Here is a 26,530-nt window from a genome sequence, read left to right on the forward strand (position 1 = left end):
AGGAGTGAGACATGGTCAATGGCTTGAGATGTCTGCCCAATTAGAACGTTCATCTTTGCCCCAGGGCCTCACGCAAATCCTGGTGGGTGCTTAGTTCCAATTTGGTAGTCACCGCTTCTTTCTCAGTGTCATCCTGCTTCCTAGATCCCTCCATTTTCTTTCTGCTTTTTTTCTCTCAAGATTACAGGCCCTCTTCTACCAGCCCATTAGTGTGGAAGAAAATATAGGATGTGGAACACAATTAGTGTGGAGTTGGGAAAGTCTCTCTTCCCAAAAACAAATTGATGTTCTTCCAATTTGGTGAAACATTAATATATTCAGTGCATATTTCTATTTGCATATTTTTATTTGAAAGTACACACACAATTTGGTAACATTGGTTAATTTTGGGGAGAGAAACTGGGTGACGGAGGGACTATCCTTTTTATACTTTTTGAACTTTAAAACAATGTTTCAAAAATTAATATAATTAAAAATTTTAAATGTGATCTGTAGTCCTGGAGGCTTAATTAATGATTTGGACTGGTTTTTAAAGATTATGTCACTTCCCTGTTCAAAAACTTAAACAGAATCAAAGGATGGACTCTAAAAAGGTACATTCAAAATAATTAGGACACTGTCTTAAACAACTCCTCCCACATCAGTAGGGTTGGGAGCCGGGTGCAAAAATGAAACTTTACAGAAGTTTCCTCTTTAGATTTTTTCAGAATTTAGGCTACCTAATCTTGACAATTTGATGCTTCACATAGAAAATCCTATTATACACAAAATGTTTTAATAATAATCTACTATAAAAAATATGTTGAAGAATTTGTAAAAAATATTCCAGGAGACAAAAGGGTGAATAGTCCCTTGGATTGCACTTCAGAAACAGGTCTTGATTGATTTAGAGTGGCCTTTTGGTTTAAACAGGCCTTATCTCTAAAGGTATGTCTACAGAACCATTGGCGTTTCGTTATTATCTGTTTTTCCTGCTCTTTCCAAGGTCCAGCACTGTTTAATGTGGTCTGGACAAACCTGCCTTTTGATCTGGGTAGCCAGGCTGTAATTTATTGATCACCCTAAGGTAATAGTTAAGAGTTCATGTGCAGAGAATAAAAAACAAGTGACTAAATTATATTGAGTATAGTATTGTGACTAAAATTGAAAAGAATAAACTTTTTGCTGTTTTTATCTTGTTGAACAAAGATAAAAATAAGCTCAATGACTCTCATTCTACAGTGAATTACATTAGTTGGGGAGTTTTTGTCTTTATTGTTGTTTACTTCTTAGATTATTATGTTAGATATTCTTGTTGTCAGGTTCTTATATATCCTTAATATATAAGAACCATCACTTCTTATATAAAGTTATTTGGTTTTAAGAAGAGTATATGACTTTTTTTTTTGTTGGAAGAAAACAATAACATTTCTAGTTACTATGTCGCTTCCCTCATAATCTCACACATACTCTCATGCATCACCAGAAACCACAACCTTGTGAACTACTTGGAAGCTCTGCCCAATGGCTTAATACCATTTGCTGAGTCTGTTTAACTTTGCTTAAAGGCTTAAATGTCTGTTAGAGAGGGCCTTGTTTATTTATTTTTATATGTTTCCCCCAAGGCACATGGTAAAAAAAAGAATTTGAACTATGTAAAAAGAGGAATCTAAGTAGACCATCCAATATCAATAGAAATGACAAGCTGTCAGCTACTCCCAAGGGGTTTATGTACAGAGAAAAGAAGGAACCTAGGAATCTGCACAAGGAGGAAGTTCTCTGTGTCCCCAAGTGAGTTAAAAATTCACAAATGAGTGACTAAATGGCATCCCAGCAGTGCAGAGAACCAGCGATTCACCTCAGTTATGCCTAATCTCAATGCAGTGGTTGGCTTATTCAAACAGGACTCTTCTCATGACTCACTTGGGTTTACACACTTAGAGCATGTGTACAATAAGTCATTGATTGCTTTTAGAGCCGAAGTTCCCCCCCACCCCGCAATTTCTGGACTAAGGAACAAGCAGAGTATTTATCTAGGGCATTGACTTACAGAGACAGCAGTGAAAACCGTGTTTACAGCACCAACTCCAATGGTTGCATAAACAGGTTTGCTGATACCAGCCGTCTGAAAAATGCTGGTTGAGTAGTAAAAAATCTGCAAAGTAAAAACAGGTTAGCCTTAATCTTAAGAAGTCTGGCACTGATATCTTTAAAGCAAGAAATATTTTAGATTGTTTATTTTTAGTTGTTTCTATAGCGGCATGCATCCTAGAACTTCGTACAGATTTTCTCCTTCCAAGGAAGAGAACCCTCAGTCTTCCTTTAGTGTTTAAAGCTTCTGATTGCTTAAACGTCCTCCTTATATTTAGTTGAGAACTCTGCTACTGCATTTTCTTTATTTTTGTAAATAAATTGAAACGTTTTGTTAAAGTATAATATACATAGAAAAGTACACATAAATATGCAGCTTAATTAATTTTCACAAACCGAACACACCTATGTAACTAGCACCCAGATCAAGAGATAAATAATTTCCACCCCTCCAGAAACTTCTTAAATCTCCCTTTATCACTTATCCCAAGGAAACCACTCTTACAACTCCTGACATCATAGATAAATTTTGTCTACTTTTGTACTTGATGTGAATGGAACCACATAATATGTATCATTTTGTGCCTGGCTTCTTTTAGTCAACATTACCTTTGTGAGAATCATCCTTATTGTGTATTGTAGACAGTTCACTATCATTACTATGTAGTATTTTATTATATTAATATACCATGATCTACTACTATTCTATTGATGAGTATTTAGGTAGCTGCCATTCCTAAATGAATAATTTACTATTCATTAGGCTATCAGAAATCCTCAATTCAATACTCAACTCTAGAAGCCACTTGCAATTTATTTATTTATTTATTTTTGGAGGTGGGTGGGAGGCGGGTGTAATTATTCTTTTTCCCTCCTTGTATTTATTGTGATTTTTGCCTTTTGCCTTCACCTTAATATTAAACAGACATATAGTACCATTGACTATTGACGTTTTTAAAAATTGTCATTTTAGAAAACTTGAAGCAAAATGAAAGTTAATGCTCACTTAATATATGTTTGTTGTAGCAAGACACATCATGATGTCAACATTTTAAAATGTCTTTTAGCTATTGATTATGAATAGTAATAATGAATAGTGATTATGAATAGTGCTGCTAGGAACATTCTAGTACAATCCTTTTGGTGGAATATGTATGCATTTATAACTAGGAATAGAATTGCTGGACCATGGTGTAGGCATGTGCTCAACTTTGATAGATATTGCCAGATAGTTTTTGAAAGAAGTTATGACAATTTTACAGTCTCACCAGCATGTATAAGAGGTCTAGTTGCTATTGCATTTAATCCAGAAAATTTCACTAGTCTCAGTAGACATGGAGAAATTTTGTTCACAACCTTTCTAATAGCCTTTTAAAATTTAGTTATGTTTATATATTTATGTCTTTTAGGTCATTCTGCTATCCATCATCCTTTGTCATTCCTTCCCCACCTAACGTGTCCTATTGCTGGTACCTCTTCCTGCAGACAGGACTGAGGTAGAGGACTGTGCCAACTGTGTTCAGTGCATAGAGGCCTACAGCACGCTTCACACTATCCCACCATTTTTAGGCTGCCCAACAGCCTCAGGTTCAACATTTCCTAGATTCCTCTTTAAGTCAGGCACTGGGATGGAAGCTGAAACAGTAAGGTTCAGAGAAATTAAATTTTATGCCATTGAATATACAGACAGAGCTGAGATGGGAGATATGAGTTTGGTCTCTGAGCCTCAAAGTTATACAGAGTATTAATAAAAATAAACATCAAGGACCTCTTAAAGGAGGACGGAGACCACAGTGGAGTTTGTGGAGTGAGGTTCAGGTCTCATTTTGTTTCAATGGATGGGAATTACTTCCTTTGCCTCCCCCAAGTGTTTGCCCATCTCTCAGTCACCCACAAAGTGTCCCATGTGGATTTGGCATTGGCTCACTACAGCAAATGTCCAGTTTACATTTTTAACAGCAACAAAGGGGAGAAGTGGTGTTTTTTTTTTTTTTAATCTAGTTTCTTAACAAATGCTTAATTTTTTCCTCTAGTAGTTAATTGTCAGTAGAACCATCTTGGTCTGCATGATGCAGGGGTTTCAGTGTAAGACCTAAAAGCTAGCTAGTTTAATGCTCAGTATGTTTTTCAATCATGTATTGTCTACCGTCCTTAGTCACCAATATCATGCCAGTTTACTCTATTATTTATTTTGTGTGCTATCTCCTCAAATGGAGTGAAAGTTTCTTAGATGGCAGGAACTGCTCTTTGCACCTGGCTATCTGGTATACTTCATTTAAATAGATAAAGGGAACCCTTGACTCCATTTGGCTTGGGCTATCAGAAATCCTAAATTCAATACTCAACTGTAGAAGCTCCTTGCAGTTTTTTGGGGGAGGGTTGTATAATTATTCTCCTTTTCCCTCCTTGTATGTATTAAGATTTTTGCTTTTTGCCTTCACCTTAATAGATATATAGTACCATTGACTGTTGACACTTTAAAAAATTGTTAAGTAATTTTAGAAAACTTTTGAAGCAAAATGAAAATTAATGCTCACTCAATGTACGTTTGTTATAGCAAGACCCGTGATGCCAATACCTTAAAATATCTTTTAGCTATTTAAACTTGTACCCCTTGCCTTCCCTATTTTAATTCACTGTGCTCTTAAGAGTTAGTGGGTGTTCTTAAACTTACGCCATTGATTCCAGAAAATTGCTGAGCCACGTGCAGCATCAGTGCCACTAGAATAGGCTGTCGGTAGCTGGAATTGGTGAAGAGCTGAATTATAGAGACTTTCTGCTCACTCGATGCTTCTTCTCTTTCTTTTCTCATTTCATTAATATCTTTGGTGACATCATCATATCCTCTGAGTCTTTTCAAGCCTGTCCAAGAAAATGATCAGGTTGAAACAACTCAGGTCAAAACAAAAAGAAATTTATTTTTATGTTAATGAAAGAGCTACATTTCTGCATGCCCCATTGTATTACTTAATAGCATGGGTGTTGGAAATTCTTTTTTTGTTAAATTAAATCCTGCTCTTTGATTTAAAAGAAAAATAGAACATTTGGCTTCATCTTATGACAAATAAAACTATGATCCTCATTATATTAGAAGCATAATGCTGGAGGGATCTTTTAGAAACCTCTGGTTGAGTCTAATACTGTGTGTATGGATTTCTGGTTTCGGCTTAAGTGAATGCCTATGGGTGCCAAATGACATGCACCAGTCATATAAAAGCGATTTTGCACATTCTTCTTACATTTAATCACCAACTTCATGTGGAAGGCACTGTTTTACATTAGCTGATAATGCCAAAACAATAGGAAGAAAGAAAAACCATCCACAGACTTACTTTGTTTTGCTTTGACTTCCTCATCTAACTTGATGTAAAGGTATCTGGGGCTTTCTGGACAGAAAAAGAGTAGCAGAGACTGAAGGATGGCTCGCACACCAGACAGGCCAAGCAGGATGTGCCACAGATCATAATTGCCCAAGATAAATTCAAGACCAATAATCTGAAAATGCAAGGAGGAAGTATATCAACTACATAATACTTTGGATCTACCTTTTACACTAGTTTGTTGAAAAAGTACTTTGGCTATTTAATAGTAGTCTCTGACAACTTTGGTTCAAGTAACGGAAACTGTTACTATTGTATCTCACTTTAACTAAATTAGGAACTATTTGTTATATAAGGAATTAACCTAGGTTTTTTTGATCTCACTTTAACTAACTTAGGAACTATTTGTTATATAAGGAATTAACCTAGGTTTCATTAACTCCAATTGGACAGTCAGGATGAGAATCAACCAAGCTTAGACAAAAATACATACTTGATATCTAAAGCAACACATAGCTGTATTCTCCAGGCAACCAGATAGAATAATACTGTGTTAAAATCATCCATGACTTTGGACCTTTGCTTGATATTTCCTTCTTATATTACCCAGAACTTATAGAAAGGGGTTTTATAGATAGAACAATTACTGTGATGAGAACTGTCTTGGCGATTCCTATGGCAATAGTTTATAGACTACCCTCTGGATTGTCGTAGGTGTGGGGTCCCAGACTCCCTTTGACACCATAGGGTAGAAGGGAAGGATAGACTCAGCTGAACAGGAGTTCCTGGGGCAATCACTTACATATTAGATTCCCAAGTAAGATGTTTAAAACAAAGGAAATCCAGGCAGTCAAACACGAAGTTTTCTATTTCTTGACATCTAAATGGAATAATTTAACTCTAGAATAGCTCTGAAGTTAAGACCTGGCTTGCCAGGTCACCTCCAGTGCTATCCCACCAACAATTCCAAGGGGAAAAGTGAGGAGTGATAATAATTTACCTTTGAACGAAAAAGTCTATGTCTCTACACCACCTCCACTACCACTGGTAGAATTGGCTTTTCTCTCTGTGCTGGTCTACAGTGAGAATGGACAGTCAGGGAGGGACGAGATGGATGAAGTGGAGGAAGTACAGTAGGGGATGCCATAGTAGTAGTGGTACCATAGAGGATGAAGTAGATGGGTGCAGTAGGGGATAAGGATGGGGAGTTTTTACCTGACTAATAAGAATGCCCGTGACGATGGCCAGCTGATGAAAAGTGCCAAGTGCTCCCCTGAGAGCGGTTGGAGCAATTTCACCGATATACATAGGAACCAGGCCTGAAATTAGCCCTGCATGAAACATGAACATAAATGTTAAAGTGCAACCAGGACTATCTCAATAATAACAATTTGGTTTAAGTACAGTATATATCTTGAATGAAAGCCCCTCCCTGAGTTCATTGGAAGGATGAACCCTTGTTCCTAGGTATAGACATAGTTTGTGCAGGAGATATTTGATATGACCTCATATGCAGTTGTAGTTGGAAACATGAATAGAAAGAAATGCTTAGTCATGTATTTGACAGTTCTTCATTACATCATCTTATTTAATTAAAATTCATGTTAATTTTTAGTTTACATCATAATGCCTTAGGTTATCTTCAGAAAAGAAATTGAAGAATGTTTTAATAATATTCTTAATTAGGGCTCATGGGATTAAAGGAAATCAGAACATATCTCCACCAACCTCTTGATAGATGTTGAGTAACAACTTGCCAAAGATCACAAGCAACAGAGCATTAGTGTGAGAACAGCATGCCCTATCTGAATTCCACAACGTAGAGGGCCCTCAAGATCACTGTTAAGGTGGTGACGAGGGGCGAGGGGAGGTGCAGAGAGGTAGAAGAGGTTAAGGATCTTAAGGACTCTTCCCCAGTTAGAAACCAGGGAAACGCAGCTTCTTTATTCTATTCAAATATTAGGCTTCGAAAACATTTTATTTGAAGAAAGACTTTTGGTACTTAAATGAATACAAAACATTGGAAAGCACTAGCTCATTCTGCCTTCTGAAGCTTTCTTAAATGCACATGTAATCAGTCGTGCTGGAAATGGTGGAATGTCCAGCCATTTGCTGACTGCATAAAAAGTTCAGAGACTATCGACAGGCAAGGCTGAATTAAATGTTTGACATTTTCTTAACTATTTAAAAATAGGATTTGCAGAGGCTTCTTCTTAGAAACTACCTGCCTATCAAATTGAAATGGATGATCTTTGTGTAAAAGATGCTTTGACAATTGTTTTCAAAATATATTTTTTAATGCTTCAAATTGTTCTTAATGTCTCAAATGAACATTTACATGTGTGATAAGGTATCTGTATTTCAGCTGAATTTTACAGGTGACTTTTAATGTGTAGCCTGTTGATCTTAAGTAAGAAAAAAATCATTTATTTGGCTCAATTCTAAGTTGTACTATCTTTCTGTAATAGCTAATACTATACCTGAAAAACAGAATAATGTAGATAAGCTCACAGGTCTGAAGTCACATGAACTTGAAGTCAAATTATATTTCCTATAATTTTTAGGAACTTTAATGCTCAGAATAGGGCCAAACATAATTTTAGAAGATAGTTGGGGAGTACAAGTTGGTTGGCTACGCCAGTTAGAGGTTGTTTTACAATATATTTATAGCATTTGTTTTCAATTTTACCAAAAACATTTTGTATATTTTTTTCACACTGTATTTTTTTAAATGGAGAGAAAAGAAAGAAGAATCATAATTGGGACTTCGTTCATAGTGTTATTATCTGCATTTTATGGGAGAAGAAACTGAGGCTCAGATTTAATATTTAAGGCCATGCAGAGACAGTGCCAGAATTTATTTGCTCTGAATCCAAAGCCCTTTCCACATTTGGGGTTGACTCTTTACCTTGATAAAGCTACACTGATCTTCAGTTATTTTTATTAACAATGAAAATAATAAAAAGATATTTAATTAGACTGTTAACTTGATATTTTAGTCTTTTGCTTCAACTGATCATTGAAGATACATGGAATTCAAGTCTTTTCTGTAGGTAAAAGTGTTAAAAATACTTTTATATACAAATCTTACGTCCTCACCACTCCTTCCCCATCCCCATGGATAGAGGTGCCTTGAAAGGCAACTACGTTTTGTGAAAATGGGTTAAAATCTCAACCTAGCACCGTCAAAATCAGAGCTTCATTGGCAGAAGTTACAGATTTAGCCATTTGTTTTAGAGAGAGATTGAATGATTCTCCCTTTCTTCAGATGTCTGCTAATTAGTTGCCTCTGAATGTTTGAAAAGCTGTCTCCAAGAACTAGCGATTCCCACTATTCAGAATAAAGTTTGTGGGAGGAACCTCCTTCCTTTATTCTGAACTTTTAAATATCAGCTGCTTCTCTCTGATTCACTTTCCCTATGGACACCACCACTGTAATGCTTCACTCAGTCATGTCTAGAATCATACAGGGCTGGGGAATGTGGTCTAAGAGATGGGTTCAGAGTGTTAAGGTCTTGTCAGATAGAAGAGATGGAGACATGGCAGCCAGGTAGTCCATAAGGGCAGAATTAAGGGTCGTGGTATAGCAGTCTCCCACTGTCTGCTATACCACAGCAGTAATAACAACAGCTAGCATTTACTGGTAGCTTACTGTATGTCAGATTCTATGCGGAACGTTTTACATGTGTTCTCACAATCACCCTATAAGGTAGATATTATTATCCACTTCATTTAATAAATGAAGCAACTGAGAGTCAGAGTTAAATAATTTGTCTGTGATCATACAACTAGAAATGATGTCATTGCCATGGACAAGAACCTTGATAGCATCATAATTCCTACTTACTGGTCCCAAACCTCCCAACTCAGGATTTCAACTTTATGCTATTGCCTTTCCCTCTGTGATGTCACCCTAGACTCAAAAATATCCCTGAATGCTACCACATCCGCCTTTAGAGTTACTTTCAGACAAAGGTAGGGGTGTGTGTGTGTGTGTGTGTGTGTGTGTGTGAGTGAGTGAGACTTACCACAATATAGTCCTGATATGCTTCTTCCAGCAATTATAAGTATATGAGATGGTCCCAATTTTGAAAACCCCATCAAGAGAGCTCCAACTAATGACAGAATGTTTGCTACTAACATGGCTTTGATTCTGAAATTTTAAAAAGCAAGGAATATAAATTCAGCATCAAAACTTGCTAAAATTATTCGCTTTCAGAGCATGTTGAGATTTTTTTTAACCTAAGAGCAATTATTTTAATTTTGCTGTAAAAGCTAGTCGGGGAATCTTGAACCAAGATTGCTAATTTGACTCATCTATGGACTAAAGTATTACTAATAAGCAAGACTTATGATGGGATAACCTAGGTTGCATCCACCTGATCTCTACATTTTTCTATTTTATTTTGAGACAGGGTCTCACTTACTCTGTCACTCAGGCTGGAGTGCAAAGGCACCATCATGGTTCATTGAAGTCTTGACCTCCCAGGCTCAAGCCTAATCTCTACATTTTGATAGAGATGATTCAATCCTGGTGAGGACAAGCTTAAGATAACACTTATGACAGTTTTTCAAAGAGTTAACTAAGTTTTCTCTAAGTTGATTGTTTTAAAGAATAATTGTCTGGTGATAGCTAAATTCAATTCTATAGTTGTAACCTACAACTTTTTTTTCTTTCAATGGCACAGGTTTTTAATCTAGATAGGAAAGGAACTTTCAAAGTTAAATTTCCTTTGTATAAATTATTTGGAAGTAATTTAAAACATACTTTTAAGCCTTATCTAGAGAATTATAATTATCTGTATTTTAATATTGTATGCCAGCTTATTTCCAAAATCTATAAATTAATAGTGACCAACGTAAAATACATAATAGAGCTGACAATAGCAACAAAAACACTTTCAAAATTAATCAGATGAAAATTGACAACATTTGCAGATATCTGTTACTTTTATTTCTAATTAATGGGAAAGCGAGGTACACAGAAAACCTTTTTTGCAGTCAAGCAGATAATGGTAAGGCCAATAAATGCCTGAGTAGACAGGTGTGAAAATGTTTGTGCCAAAAGAAATGTAAACGTCCTTGTTATATTCTATTTCACTGCTTCAAACTTTGATAGGTGGGCCTTTTCCATGCAAGTATCTTTAACACCAACCAAACAGAATTTTTTTTTCTGGAGCATAAAACTATAAAGTCACATACTGCAGTGATTGTCTAACATCCACGTGATAGGCTAAATCATGTCCCCTGGCAGCCTACAGCATAATCCCCAGACTCTGTGAATGTTATGTCACATAGCAAATGAGGTTTTGCAGATGTGACTGAGAATCTTGAGATGGGGAGATTATCTTCAATTATTTGAGTGAATCCAGTGATGTAATCACAAGTGTCCTGCTAAGAGTAAGGTAGAAGAGGAGCAGGTGATAGGATGACAGAAGTAGAGATTAGAATGTTGTGCTTCAAAGATGGAAGAAGGGGCCACAAGCCAGAGAACTATAGTTGGTCACTGCAAGCTGGAAAAGGGCAAGGAATGCATTCTTCCCTCAGAGCCTCCAGAAGGAACCAGCCTTATTGGCATTTTGACTTTAGCTAACTAAAACTGAGTTTGGAATTTTGACCTCCAAAACTATAAGAAAACATATTTGTGTTGTTTTAAGCCACTAAATTGGGGATAATTCATTACAGCAGCAATATGAAATAAGTATAGGGAAACAGAGTGATTTAGAGCTGGCTAGCCCCAGAGCTACAGAGTAGAAAAACAATTTAAGGGGTGTTTAGTAGTTTAGACTATTGTGAAATGCTTTTTATCTACACAGGGACAGAGGGCAGGCAAATTCAATAATTGACCTTAACAAGTTGTTACCACCTAGCTAATAGTCTCTTTTATTAGGGGAAAAAAGATAAAAAGTCATAAAAGAAATAGCCTGGAAGAATCTTTGATGCCAGATTGCCCTAAAGTCCCCTTTCCCTACCACCAAAGGATGCAGGAACACTTTATGTAATTTAAATTCTTTTAACTTCTGTTCAGATATTAGAAATGGCCACAAATAAATACTTTAAAAAATACATGAAATAGCTGAATCAGGGAAAAAGAAGCTTAATTCTATGTAAGCATATTTCTTAAAATCTGACTCTAAATACTTCAGATAGTATAGGCTCCATTATTGTCGTGGTCATGGTCATTGTCGTCATCATCATCATCATCATCATCATCATCATCATCAAAATGAGGCCACATTTGGTGTTTGCTTAATAAATGTCAGGCATTGTTTTAAACCTTTTATATTTGTTGTCATTAAATCCTCACAATAATGCCATGAGGTAGGTATTATTTTTGTTTTCACATTGCAGATGGGAGGAAAACATCTTAGAGAACCTAATAACTTGCCCATTTTCATACAGCTATTAAGTGACAGGTCTTGGACTTGATCTGTGTGAAACCAAAGGGTAATGTATCATTTTAATGAGTTCCATTTTTGATGGGAAAGAACGCGTGCCTTCAAAGGCAAGCTATGCATCGCTTCCTTTACTCATGGTAGTGTGGAATGCACAGACCATAGTCTTCTCTACCGTACCCTGGTAATTAAACTGTAAATGCATAGGTTGAAAAAATTGGCCTTGCAAACCCAAAACTATAAAATGGTGGCCACAGACATCTGTTGACTATTACACAATTGCAAGGAAACACTTTTTTTTTAAAGGCAATAATGGAAGTATTACATTTTTATTTATTTACTTTTGACTGGTACATAAATGACACTGGTAATAATGAAAATCATGTCACTTCTCAATGAATCTCTCTAGAAAGATAATTTTATGGGGATACTGATAACTTTGTCTTAATTTTGATGTTGAAGTTATGGACTTTTGGGCTGCTTTTCAAGGGGGATCATTTTATTACTAAAAGCTAGGAGAAACCTCACTTTTTGTTTACCATAGGTCATTTGATACGTGGTCATTTGACATTGTTTTGGGGTATAACCATTGTTGATGCCAAATCCTAAGACTTCAGAGGGTTTGTATATTGGCTGCATTAAATGTTAATTAAATATTAACACTAATTAAATGTTTTAGGTTAAGTCACTGAACTCATCAGAATCTTACCTCTAAATGAGGGGCAACTAGGGTTTACATTTTTTCTTCAGGAATGAGAAGTAGTATAAAATATCAGTAGTTGCTAAATGATTTGTGCATATTTTAGAACGTAATTTAATTTTGCTTAATTTGATTTACTTAAAAAAATTTTTTTAAATTATTTTTCCTTTTTCCTTTTGTCTGAGCCCGCTTGCTAGGGAATAATTTACTTTAGCAATAAATAATTAATCTAGAGAATTCTCCATTTACTACTTAAACCAACTTGATACACATTGAAATTATTTTTGAATTTTTTTAAATGATGAAATTCAGTTTATTAATCTGCATTTTACAGATTCTTATTTAAAGTTCAACTGAACATCAGCAAGTTGATTAAAATATAAGAAATTGACCACTGTCTTTTATGGTGGAGAAAACTCCATTTCAAATAAAAATAATAATAAAACTTGGGTTACCATGATATTGCAGTTAAGAAAACTTATAGTCATATTATATAAAAGCTCCAGTATAAGAGGAAGAGTTATCAGAATTGTAATAACCAGAGAGCTAAAAATTATAATTTATAATAGGAATTGAAAAAACTAAGTGAATTATAATCCAGAATTATTAAACTAGTTGCCTAAATTGTTATTTACATCTTTAAAGGCATTTTCACTTTCTAAATTTTTCATATATTATTTTTATCATGAGAAAAAAAGGTAATGCACAAAAGGTGGACTCAAATAGGAGAAAATCTAAAAAATAATCATTTGATATTCTGGTTTTATCTCCTCTTTATATAGGGTGGGAAATCCTAACAGCTGTAGTCCATTGCATGAATAAGTAAAATTTGAGGGTAAAGGAGTTCCACTGATATTTTTAATCCAAAAAACCTAACAGAAACTCAAGTGATAAATGGGGGTATCTCTTGCTTCATCTCTGGTTGGGGCTTTGAGATAGCAAGCAGTACCAGCAGCCAGAAACCGCATAACAAATACATTGGGCAATTGGGAGTTGGGGATGTTGACTGAACCTTTGAACTTGACTGATCCGAATGCCAAATTCTAATTTAAAAAGGAAAAACTGGATGTTTGAGACATAGTGTGATTTGGTGAAGCAAACAATGGACTCCCAGGTTAAAAACTCTAATTAGTCTCTTCTGCTGAGTTCCTGAGTTAACCGTTTGTGTAGTGGTCTCCTAGTATATTTTATAACTTACAAAGCTAGAGGATCAAAGCAATTATCTAGAAATACACACAAAACTCATGTTTGGTATAAATGTCTGAACAGTTAACCAAACTGTCGCAACAGCTTTTTTCATTGATTTGATCTAACACTGATATGCCTCATAGGGTCATGAGTTGAAAAAACAACTCTAAAGCTATTCCACAAGAAGAAAGATAATATTTTTCTAAACAAGTGTTAGGAAAATGAAAATATGAAAGTTTCTGTTTATGCTTATTTATGAAATTTGCCTACCTTCCAAGTGTGTCCCCAAGCCACCCACCAAAGAATGATGCAATCATTCCACCAACTGCAAAGCTGGATACAGACAGGGACCAGAGCATGGTGATTAGTTGAGCAGCTGCCACAGTCTCTTCCTCAGCCCAAGGGGTTGGTTTTGGGTTCATTGAGTATGAGATTGTGGGCAGTTCATCTGTACTGTTGATAACATAGTTGTTGATAGCTTTTCGGTCATCCAGTGGAACACCCAAAACATGTCTATAGTGAGATATTATTACCTAGGAGATAAAGAAAAATAGCTTTACTATTTCAAACATTCTATGTATTTTTGTTTTTGTCTTTAAAGTGTTTGTTATGTGTTTAAATAGTACCATCTCAATTATGTGTTTTATATACATATAAACATGGATAGATTTGTTTACAGTTGGCCATATCCTATAAAACAAAGGTTATAAATTACATTGCCAACAAGAACCAGGCAGGAACAAATAAATGAAGGGAACATGTAATATTTTGATGACTAGGGGACTAAAATACATTTTTTACTATTTGGGACTAATAGGGAATGGTCAGGATTGTGGAACTAGAGGAGCAGGAGGAAGCTGCAAACGTGAAACTGGTGTTGGATGACCTTTAACTTTTTAACAGAAAGTCAGAAATCTGAGTTTTTATGTAAATTTTTTCGAGTTTTAAATATTGGCAACTATTGAAATTGAAACTATTCTGCAGGCTAGGCCAGGTGCGGTGGCTCACACCTATAATCCCAGCACTTTGGGAGGCCGAGATGGGCGGATTGCTTGAGCTCAGGAGTTTGAGACCAGGCTGGGCAACATGGTGAAACCCTGTCTCTACAAAGAATACTAAAAATTACCCAGGCATGGTGGCACATGCCTGTAGTCCCAGCTACTTGGAGGGGGCTGAAGCGGGAGGATTGCTTTAGCCTGCGAGGTTGAGGCTGCAGTGAGTCAAGATGGAGCCACTGCACTCCAGCCTGGGTGAGAAAGTAAGACCTTGTCTCAAAAAATGTATATATTCTGCAGGCTAAAAAGATACATTTTCATGCTAGTGTTACTTCTGCACAGCAGGATTTAAATTGACTTATACATATTTTAACAGAATCATAAAAGTGGATATAAGAAAAAAGACTGGGAAAGTTAAGATGAGGGTCAAAAATAAAGTTAGCATACAGAATTCAAACACTAGATGGTGTATCTTTGTTGGAAGTGAGCTATAGATTTACCAGTAAACTTCCTAGCCACCAGGGCAAAGAGAGGAAAACAACCGGGTATATTATTGATGAATTCCTAAGATAACAATAAGTTAGTGGCCCTTGAGAAGGTATTGAGACCCAAAGGAAGTTTCTCCTGTGGGTCCTCATAGAGTTAAGTGTGTAACAGAATGGACAACATTGGAAACTAAATTTCATGGAGCCATATTTTGTAATGTGCTTCATATAATTCAGATGAATTATAGGACATGGGAGGAAGACGAGGCCATCTTCCTCCCATGTCATTCCTCTCAATGATGATTTGGTCACTATTTAGCATCAGTGAGCTGGGAGGGTACTCTCTGAGAAGGACCTGGAATGCAGCTGCTCTGGGTTACTAGTTATGGGCAAAGGCCTGTTTGCTAATGCCAGCTGAGTGAGGGGAAGAATTGAGCATCCTCTTATAAAAGAAGTCTGATCAAGACATTTGCCTCAGACCGGGTGCCATAGCTCATGCCTGTAATCTAGCACTTTGGGAGGCCAACGTGGGTGGATCACTTGAGGTCAGGAGTTCAAGACCAGCCTGGCCAACGTGGCGAAACCCTGTCTCTACTAAAAATACAATAAATTAGCCAGGCATTGTGGCTGCAGCCTGTAATCTCAGCGACTTGGGAGGCTGAGGCAGGAGAATTGCTTGAACTCAGGAGGCAGAGGTTGAAGTGAAAATCTCCAGCCTGGATGACAGAGTGAGACTTTGTCTCAAAAAACTAAAACAAAAACATTTGCCTCACTAGAAGGCTGCCTTATATGAATAATATGCATAGAAAAAAAAAGCTGAAGGAAATATCCAAAATGTTCTCAGCAAATAATTATGGGTATTTTTTTTCTAATACTGTCTTCAGTAGGCATGTGTAATTTTCATAACCATACGAAAGTGTGATTTTAAAATCCTTTCAAATAATCCCAAATGTCATTCAGCTGATAAAAAAAGGGCTTAAAAAATCATTCTTATGTAATGGTGTTTCAGCAGCTCTTTAAATACAAAAGGAAGGGCCTATATATAGAGAGAGCACTAACCTGGATGCCAGTATGGGGATCGCTGTTTTCAGCTCTGGCTCTGGGACTTGGATTGAAGGAGGTGAAACCTTAGCCTAAGCTTCCATCTAAGACTGGAGGGGATGGTTTAATTTTTTCTTTTCTTTTTTTTTTTTTTTTGAGATGGAGTTTTGCTCTTGTTGCCCAGGCTGAAGTGCAATGTGCGATTGCAGCTCATCGCAACCTCTGCCTCCCGGGTTCAAGTGATTCTCTTGACTCAGCCTCCCGAGTAGCTGGGATTACAGGCATGTGCCACCACGCCCAGCTAATTTTGTATTTTTAGTAGAGACAGGGTTTCTCCATGTTGGTCAGGCTGGTCTCGAACTCCTGACCTCAGGTGATCTGCCAACTTCAGCCTCCCAAAGTGCTGGGATTACAGGAGTGAGCCACTGCGCCCGGCCAGGGATGGTTTAATTAATGATGTGATAAGGTCTTCCACAAAAAGAGAAGGGGCTCTATTAATCAAGTCATGGTGATGTTGAATGTTAAATTGTTAAATGATGTTAAATTCCAGGAAACCTGCTAAATTGGCATGTGTTGTCATCACCCACACAAAAAAGATATGACCCTTGTCTCTTGACCCCCAGCACTATGCCCTGGATCTCTCAGCCTGCCACACTCCTGATGATTGTAGCACCTAATCGGAGCACGTCTTTCAGCAGGAAGCAGCCCTTTTCAGGTGATGGATTATGGTCAGCACATATTTCACATATCCACACCCTGCAGTATCTTTCATTTTCCTTGGGGCTCAATGTTCTAAAAGAAGCAGAGGAAATATAATGGACTTACAGAAGGCACCGAAAAAATGTTTGTACCTTCACTTTATGCCACCTCTTCCCCAGGTTCCTCTTCTCTCTCTTTCATTAATTCACCCCTCTTTATTGAGTACCTTCTTTATGCCAACTACTGTGCTTGGCCCCAGTGATAGGAAGAGGAACAATTCATCAGTCTTGCCCTCAATGACCTCACAGTCTGAGTTAGAGCAGAGGGGAATGAAGTCCTGGTTCCCCGACTTACGGGCTGTGGGAGCTGAGAATAACATACCTCTCCCATGTATTCACTGAATACCAGAACAGGGATGCACAAAATATATGAGAAAAATGGTTGAAATAACTCGATTAAAAATTCACCCAAGGAGTCATCATGGAGAAAATCCAAACTTTGTTGAGCTTCTTGAATATTATTTTAAAGTTTTACATTATTTTACTTTGGGTCACCTATGGGAGACAGGAATGGAGGGGGAAGGACCATAATCTCTTTTAGTTTAGGGCTTCTTAAGGTTTTAATGTAGACTGGAAATGGGCATAATAAGGTTGTTGAGAGGATCCAGTTGGGGAGATCATATGTTAAAGTACCTGATGCAAATAAGCAGGTGCTCAAAAAATGTCCCCTGAGTGAAACATATCCTTATTCCCTGGCACTTTTCATTCGTGTATGGCTGAGATCTCTGAATGAATGTTGCAATAAGCTCTTTCTTTCTTTTTTTTTTTTTAAAGTATCCTTCAGCACATGATATTCTGCCTGGAGTTTTCTGTGAGCTCAGCAAACAGCAGAGTCAGAGATTAAGAATTATTTATTGCCTCCTTTTTTTTCCCCCTGCGATTGTTAATTAGGGAGTCAAGGCCAAGTTATCAGCTTTGGAACAGTGCACATCGTACCTGACAGGCCAGGATGGCCTTGTGTCTCCCACGTGGACACCCTTTATCTCTGTGTATGAGGAACATATGATATCTATCACTGACAGAACTTGCCAAAAAGAGAACTTCTACATATTTCACTTGCCTGTTGAGGTGCATTGATCACACCAATGTCATATCCAAACTGGAAGGAACCCAGCACAGCGGTGATGACAGTGAAAACCAGGGTCCCAGTGACCTGCAGGGGGCGAGACACAGGGCAGGGAAACACCAGGCAATTTTAGTTTCCCGTCTTTCTGTCAGGCTGCAGCTTAAACTTCTTACAGGCTCCACAGGCTGGTTCTTTCCCCTCAATATCGATTTGCAGTATGCCCTGTGCTCCAGGCTGGCAGGTGTTGTTCATACAAGAATGTGAGCCATTCATCATTTCCCCTATGCTGCTAAAACTCAAAGAAGTTTGGGACAGCTTCTTCCAGGGGAGGAAACAAACATTCTTTTCCATATATGTGTATGAGAATAGCATACCTCTCCTGTCTATTCACTGGATACCAGAATAGGGATGCATAAAATATATGAGAAAAATGGTTGAAATTACTTGATTTAAAAAAATCCACCCAAATAGTCCTCATGCAGAAAATCCAAACTTTGTTTTATATATATATATTTGTTGATATGTGTGTGTGTGTGTGTGTGTATGTGTATATATATATATGTATATATATTCAGAATCAGGATTGAGAACTAGAATAGCTGCTGACGGAAGGGAGCCGCCAAGATAGAGCCATTATATCATTGGGAGCAGTAAAATAAGACACCAGTAATAAAGAGATGGGGAGCTCTGTTGGATGTTGCCATGGTGACAAAAATACTCATATAAGAGGCATTAGCTAGCCTTTATCATGTTCCGCATCAACATCCAGGGAAGGGTACTTTTCAGGATTTGCATCTAGTTCAGCCTAGAGTTGTAGGATAAGGGCCATTATTTTCTCCCCAACTCCCCAACCCCATGTAGTTACAATGAAACTGTGTAGAAAAGGGGCAGAACATTCATCCCCTTGAACTCATATTTACATGTCTAACTATCTTAGAGAAATCACATCATGCATTCGGATACTTAGTTTAGCATTTTTTTGTGCATGTGATAGCAAAATTGTAGAAAGAACCCAAATATCGTTCAATGGGAAATAGTCAAGTAGATTCAGATACACCATAATACATACATCAGATACATGTAATATGCTATGCAGCAGTTAAAAGGAATAATATGATCATGTGTACTGACTTATTTTTAAGTGGCGAAGGAAGTTATGTAATCTAATGTTTTTTAAAGGCTTAAACATGAGTTTGATTTAAAAAATCAAAGAGTTATTTGATTTGTGCATGATGTATATAATTCATAGAATGTTTTCTTGAAGAACAAATGAGTTGATGGTCCTTGAGGAGGAGGTTGGAGAATGAGAGTGAAGAAAATTTTTTCTTGTATTCATATGATTAGACATTTCATAAGGAAGACATTTCATGTACATTTACATAAATTTTTAAAAAGCTTGGGATATAGTAGGAACTTTGTTGTGTAAATGAATGAGTCACATCAACATGGATTCCAGTTCTCACTCTCTTAGTAGGTATGTGACCCAGGCCGCTTCCCTTATAGGAGCAGTTTTTCTCTAAATTGTGGGGTGATAGTAAATCTCCCTACCCTGGTGTAAAGCCCCAGTATAAAGAATAGCAAATTAGCCAGGACCCCTCATTACCCTGAAAAGCTAGAGATCAGAAATTTCACAAAGTATTGTCACAGAACCATCCTGGGAGCCCTTGAAATTATTTAGTCCAGTGGTTCTAAAACCAGACCCTACTTGGAGAGCCTGTTACACATGTAGCTTCTTGGAGACAGCCCCAGATCTTCTACTGGATTAGAATCTCTGGGGTGGGGATAGGGAATCTGTAGGTTTACAAAGCTTCCACCCCTTTCACTAATATAGGGGGTATCTATACAGACTTTCCCTCCTAACACTTCTTTCTCTGAAAGAAAGGACTTCAAAGTTGACCCAAAAGATATGGTTATATGATACATATATATTGCCCAAAAGAATAATATATATTGCATAATATGTTTATTAGATATAAATTGGCCAGGCATAGTGGCTCACACCTGTAATCCCACCACTTTGAGGGACTGAGGTGGGCAGATGGCTTGAGCCTAAGAGTTTGAGACCAGCCTGGGTAGCATAGCAAGACCTTGTCTCTACAAAAAAAATACAAAGATTAGCAGGGCATGGTGGTGTATGCCTGTAGTCCCAGCTACTCAGGAGGCTGAGGTGGGAGGATTGCTTGAGCCCAGGAGGTTGCGGCTGCAGTGAGCTATGATTGCACCACTGTACTCCAGCCTGGGTGACAAAGCAAGACCCTGTCTCAAAATATATATATTTATTTTATATATTTATATATCATTTACATCTGATATTTATCACTTATATATATCATTTATATCTTACATATAAGATATATTAACATTTTATGTTTATTACACGTGAATTATATATATTATACATAAAATGCATACACACACTATATGATATATGGTCTATGTGAGTATGAAAGATTTTGAATTTAAAATCTAAAATGTAACTCGACATCTAAAACTCAGTGGCTTAGATAGCCAAATCTAAGATGGGATTTTATTTACTTAGTTGGTGGTTTCTCCTCAAATCCTTTTTCCCCTCAAGCTATTTCCAAGGATAGGGATTTTCATCCTTTTTACAGGTGGTAGCCATTGTCAGAAGTGATGGGATAAGGAGTACCCTGGGAGGGCTTTAACCCACTTCCCTCATACTCTCCATCACTGAAACCAGGACAATCTGATGTGAGATGCAACACAAACAGATTCAAAGCCTAATACTACTTATGCTTACTGCATGCCTGTTCACTATGTGGATTATCTCATTTACTTCTTAAGTTAGTTTTCTATTGCTGCCGTAACAAATTACCACCAGTGCAGCAGCTTAAACAACACGAATTTATTTATCTTAAAGTATAGCCAAGCATGGCAGCTCATGCCTATAATCCCAGCGTTTGGGAGGCTGAGGCTGGAGGATTAATTGAGGCCAAGAGTTCATGACCAGCCTGGGCAGCATAGCGAGATCCCCATCTCTACAACAACAACAAAAAACATCTATAGATGGGAAGTCTGGTATAAGTATCACTGGACTAAAATCAGGTTGTTGGTAGGCTGTGTTCCTTTCTGGAGGCTGTTGGAGAAAATTTGGGTTGATGATGGAATTCAGTTCCTCTTGGTTATAGGTCTAAAGTCTGTCGTTTTGCCCTGGTTATAAATTAAGGGCCATTCCCAGCTCTAGATGCCACCAAATTTCCTTGGCTACTGGTATCTTTCTTTCATCTTTATAGCCAGTAATGGGCAGGTCAGGTCCTTCTCATGTTACATCTCTCTGGCACTGACAAGTAGCTGGGAAAGTTCTTCCCTTTTGAGAATTCATAGGATTAGATTTGACCCATCAGGGTAATCCAGGAAAATCTCATCTCTAGGTCTATTACTTTAATCTCATCTGTAAAGTCTTTTGCCACATAAGGCAAGATATTCCCAGGTTCTGGCAATGAAGCTGTGGACTTCTTTGGAGGACGATTATTTTGTCTACCACATTCTTCATGGCAGCACCATTAATGTCCCCATTTTATAGATAACTAGATTAGTTTAACATCTCACAGCTAGTAAATTAAAGAACAATGACTTGGTTCCAGATCTTACGCTTTTAACTTCTTGGTTATTTTGCATCCCTCATTAGTCAGATACAGACATTGAAAAGCCAAGCACATCTGAAAAATCTAGGACCATAATCTTTATAAATTAAAAAAGCTAAGAGCATACATATCCACAGAATTTACCACTTGTGGGTGTTTAGCTGTTTGGCTTCAAACACACAGAAATCTCAACCACATTTTCCCACCACCTACCACACAAATCCCTTTTCCCCCACTTACCGGTAGAAACTTTTGGTGAGGTCTCTGGACAAAAGTCCAAAAAGGCAAAGCCTACTCAATTGCTCATCAGTAGCTGAGCTGAAGAGGAACCTCAGGGTCTTCCCACCACAAAGCCCAAGACCACAATATACTTCCCCAGTCTCATCCCTGCATTTTCTTTTCTTCTGTGGCACTTGGTTTATTAGTGACTGTCACCTCCTGCTTCATCCCTGGATTTCTGTTCTCTGGGGGTTCTCTCCCTGTCCCTCTACCATACAAACATATAATTTATTTCTCCTTATTTTAAGAGTCCAATCAGTAGCCATGCTAATGGTGAGCAGGGGCGACACAGAAATTGAAGTTGGGGTGATAGCGATAGCTGCAGCACATGTACTCCCCTGTCGTCTCCATTAGTTCACCCCTGTCACTTTACATACACAGCCTAAGTCACAAAGTCCCACATTACTTTGACAAAAATGAAAGCTAATTTTTAAAGATGCTGGATCTCCCATCCTATTTCTTTCCAATCAAATTGTTCTATAGTATAGAAATTCTGGAGCTGCCTCTAAGATCAGTTTCTCATTTTATTAGAATAACAAAAATAGCAACTATGAAGGAGATAGGAGAGTTTTTAAACATTTAGAAATCTTAGCATGTTATTAAAGTCCTTATCCTCTGGCCTTCCTGGTTTCTTTTTGAGGGTTGGCTGTGTTCCTGCCACCCCAGGGCCTGCAGATCCTTATTTTAACTCCTCAAGATAGAATTTTACCAGGTTGGTCAGATAAGGAGCAATCTCATCCATTTTAAGCAGGTCATTTGAATTTCTGAGAATTTCCAACAAAAGTGATTATCCCAAATATCAAAATCTCTGAAACTGTTTAATGGCATTTCCTTTTGCTGTCTTTTTCTTTATCTTTTATTTTCAGGTTTAATTCCCCTCCTGAACTCCATGTTAAAATGGCTCCCACTCCTTCGTCTTTTCTTTCTCCAATGTTGTGAAATGAAAAGAAGTAATGTTTATAGTCAGCCTTGTATGTGGCTTGGCTCTAGACTTGGTCAAAGGAGGTTTTGTTTCTAAGGGGAAATTTCCGAACACGACCAAGTCTTAATAAGCCCCGTCAACCTTCATTTATCCACTCTAATGTCCAAGAAGTTGACACAAGAAGAAGTACATAAGTGCTACTGAAAATAGCAAGAAATTAGAGAGGATCTTAACCTGTCCAAGTTCTGAGGTTCTAGATGGTTTGCCTGTTTTCTCAACAACCCGGTAGGTAGGAATTATTATTATCATTTCACATATGGGGGAGCTCACATGGAAAGAGTAAACAGCTTGTCCAAAGGCCACATAACCTAGTAAGTGCAGAAGATCTTCAAGCCTTTTCTCCTAACTTCTTCATAGGCTATAAGGTGTTGAGCTTGCACTTTAAAAAATGCTACCTTCATTAGGAGCTTAATAACTTTAAGTTAGAGAAACTAGATTCCATATCCAATTTAAAATATGCTGCTGGATAAATGTGGAAGGGTAGAATAAGCAAATGGCTGAACTTCAACATAAAACAATGTAGTGTTTATATTGTGGCTCATAAGTCATATAGGGTCTATTAGAAAAAAACAAATAGATGTGGGAGTCAGAAAAGCTCCAAAAGAGTCCCAGCTAGGCTCCTAACGTCACTGAGCCTAAGTTTCTTTGCCTATAAAATGGCTATAAAACTAGTTAATGCATAGGATTACTGTAAAAACTAAGATAAATAATGTGGTCTTCCTATAAACAGTAAAAGGGCTACAGAACAAATGCATCTTTAATCATGTCTTTATCATCTCATTCATTTCTTTTGTCAAACAGCCATGTGTCAACTTTTCATACTTTACCAATACTCTTTGCAATACCACAAAGTACATGAAATTATTCCTATTTTAGAGGTGAGGAAGCCAGGGATTAGAGAGGATTAAGGAGCATACCTAACACTACACAGCTGGTGACAGATACTCTAGTGTGGGAACCGAGAGCTGATGGTCTTAAACGCCACTGCTAACCTGAAGAGCAGATTTTTCCAGCAATTACTGATTGACTAGGTAGGGAGGAGAAGCTTATACCCTTTTCTTTAAACTACATGTCTCCAAAACCTAAACCAAAGGTGATCTTGCATGCAACTTTGGAAAAAGCCAGGGGCTTATCAAGTCACAGAATTTTTAAGTTGAAAGAGACCTTAGAGAACAATGGATTCTTGTCTAATTCCTCCATTCTTCAGTTGTAGAAACTGAGGTCTCACAGGCCAAGTTGTTTATGTCATTTGTCTGATTTCTGTGAGCACTTTGGACATATTCAGTGTGACAACTCAGGTCTCTTGACCCCAGTTCCTTGCTTATCCTACTTCTTTCAAAGTCTGGATAGATTCACAAAGCTGAAAAACATTGCACTACCTCAGTTCTCATTCTTTCTGGGTTCCATTGTTAGGCAGTTCCTTGGTTATCAAGAAAAGATCTACAACGTAATTTCAAAAGCCCCTAAGAAAATTAATGATAGTTTTGAATGAAGCTTGAACATCTGCGACGTGCCAGACACTATGTTAAGCACATTACCTTCCTTTTTGCAGTAGCTTTCAAACTTTAGTTATTTGATTACTACCTTCATGAATTTTGCCAAATCTACATACCATCTATGTAGTTGTTAACTTAATGTTTGTCTTTATATTGACCTTAAAGTTCTAACTACTTTAGCTTTATCCTGGGCTATAATACTCATGAAATCATGATGTGCTAATTATTCTTTAAATACATACTATATAAACGCTATATAAATAGCATTTTATATTTAACTTTAAATATAAAACATATAAATGGTGTTTATATAATATGTATTTAAAGTGTTTATATATTTATGATATTTATATTTTATAATTTATAATATAAATACTATTTATATTTTATAATTTATAATATAAATACTATTTATATAATATGTATTTAACACTATTAATAATTATATAACTATTAACATTAAAATTGTTGTCTAAGCCTCTCTAATATAATCTCACTTAATTACTCCCTAAATCTAAAGTACTAGTATAATCCCTGAATATCCCATATTATATCACTGAGCTCAAGTTTCTTTGCCTATAAAAAGGGTATATTGTATCCTAATATGTTCTTGTTTTCTCACAATAGAGAAAATCCAAAGCTCAGTTAAATAACTTAACCCAGGCCTCACAGCAGTTTAGTGGCATTGCTAGAACCCAGATCCAAGTCTGGCTGACTCCAAAGCCAGTGCAGCTAACCATGCCATCTAATGACATGAAGGAATGTTCAGCAGAGTAAGTTGCACCAGATGAGAACTTAAAGGTGAGACCCTACAGGGCACAGATTGATCAACTTATATGATTGTGTGTACAGGGGTGGGTGAGTTTAGGAACCACGTATAAGGGAGCAAGGACACTATATCCTTTATATTTTTAAGTTTTTTTTTAAAGTATCATATCTAGAGAGAAGTTGAAACAGTAGTGAAGTGATCATTCCATAACCTTCGCCTTTATTCACCACTGGTTAACATTCACCAATTTGTTGAACTCTCACTCTGTAGTGTTTGTGTGTGTGTGTTGTTTTGGCTGAACCATTTACAAATAAGCTGTAGATATTTGTGTCATTTCACCCCTAAATACTTTAGCATGTACAAAGAACAAAGACATCCTCCTACATAATTAGATACCATTATTATATCCAAGAGTGTGAAATTGATACAGTAATATTATTTAAGATGCAGCCCATATTTAAAATTTCCCAACGTCTCCATAGTTCCCTTATTGCTATTTTTTTCTTCCTTCCACAATCTAAATCATTTGTTGCATTTGGTTGTCAGTTTGTCTTAATCCCTTTTAATCTAGAGAACAACCCTTCTACCTCTTTTGTCTCTCCTGCACTGACGTTTTTGAAGATTCCCGATGAGTTTTCATGAATAAATTTAGGTCAATCTGCCCCCCCCCTTTTTTTTTTTTTTTTTTTGGTTAGGAGGGGACATATTTCTTTAGTAATGTGGTTATGCACAATTACTTGAAAAAACTTATGCAGACTAATCAGTTAACAGAGAAAAAATCCTTAAAACCCCAATTACTGAATAAGAAACAGTTCTTCAATTGGCAAAGTAAAGAGAATTAATTTTGATCTGTGGTAGCTACACCCAACCTCCCCCAAATCCTCTGTATGACTTGACTGTATTCCCCTAACTATCTCCTGAAAACCAGACTTGAAATGAATATAATGCTGCTTTACCTTATCTTCTGTCATTGTACTAGTTGGGAGTCCTGTCAATTCCAGGTCTTGTGTGAGTGTGGCACATGCACCTGACTAGCTCCGGCCTGTTTATTCGCAGCTCTGCCTAGGCCTAGTTATGCATTGCAGGAGGAGGAGCAAGGAGAGGGAGGAGTTGGGCTACCCAGACCTGAGAGTCCAAGTCTAATCTTCTCAGCGGCAGCTGAATATTGATGGGAATCTAATCAATAAATGCTTTGCCTCAGCAACCTGTGGCTTCAATGCCTTTGTTCCAGTAGGAAAGAAAATGGGAGCAGGTCCCTTAGGCATAAGTTACAAACCAGAGGCAATCACATTTCAAGGCATGTGTTATGTGGCAGTAATTGGGAGCCGGTGAAAAGAGAAATCTTTGGAGTCTTTTGTAGAAGATGAGATATGCTGAGCTG

The 26,530-nt window shown here is 37.2% G+C and overlaps 1 protein-coding gene across 1 annotated transcript in view; it reads right to left on the bottom strand.

Annotated features, from left to right (window-relative positions):
* Positions 1-26,120, bottom strand: part of SLC2A2 (solute carrier family 2 member 2) — a 30,251-nt gene extending 4,131 nt beyond the window's left edge. Inside the window, exons 1-8 of the mRNA XM_003831936.5 lie at positions 26,106-26,120; positions 18,013-18,105; positions 13,944-14,206; positions 9,419-9,543; positions 6,606-6,721; positions 5,403-5,565; positions 4,745-4,932; positions 2,030-2,134 (exon numbers count right to left, since the gene is read on the bottom strand). Of these exons, the coding sequence (XP_003831984.3) occupies positions 2,030-2,134; positions 4,745-4,932; positions 5,403-5,565; positions 6,606-6,721; positions 9,419-9,543; positions 13,944-14,206; positions 18,013-18,105; positions 26,106-26,120 (1,068 nt within the window). The remainder of the gene's footprint in view (positions 1-2,029; positions 2,135-4,744; positions 4,933-5,402; positions 5,566-6,605; positions 6,722-9,418; positions 9,544-13,943; positions 14,207-18,012; positions 18,106-26,105) is intronic.
* Between the last annotated feature and the right edge of the window lie 410 nt (positions 26,121-26,530).

This window comes from Pan paniscus, chromosome 2 (assembly GCF_029289425.2).
Source record: "Pan paniscus chromosome 2, NHGRI_mPanPan1-v2.0_pri, whole genome shotgun sequence".
Lineage (NCBI taxonomy): Eukaryota > Metazoa > Chordata > Mammalia > Primates > Hominidae > Pan > Pan paniscus.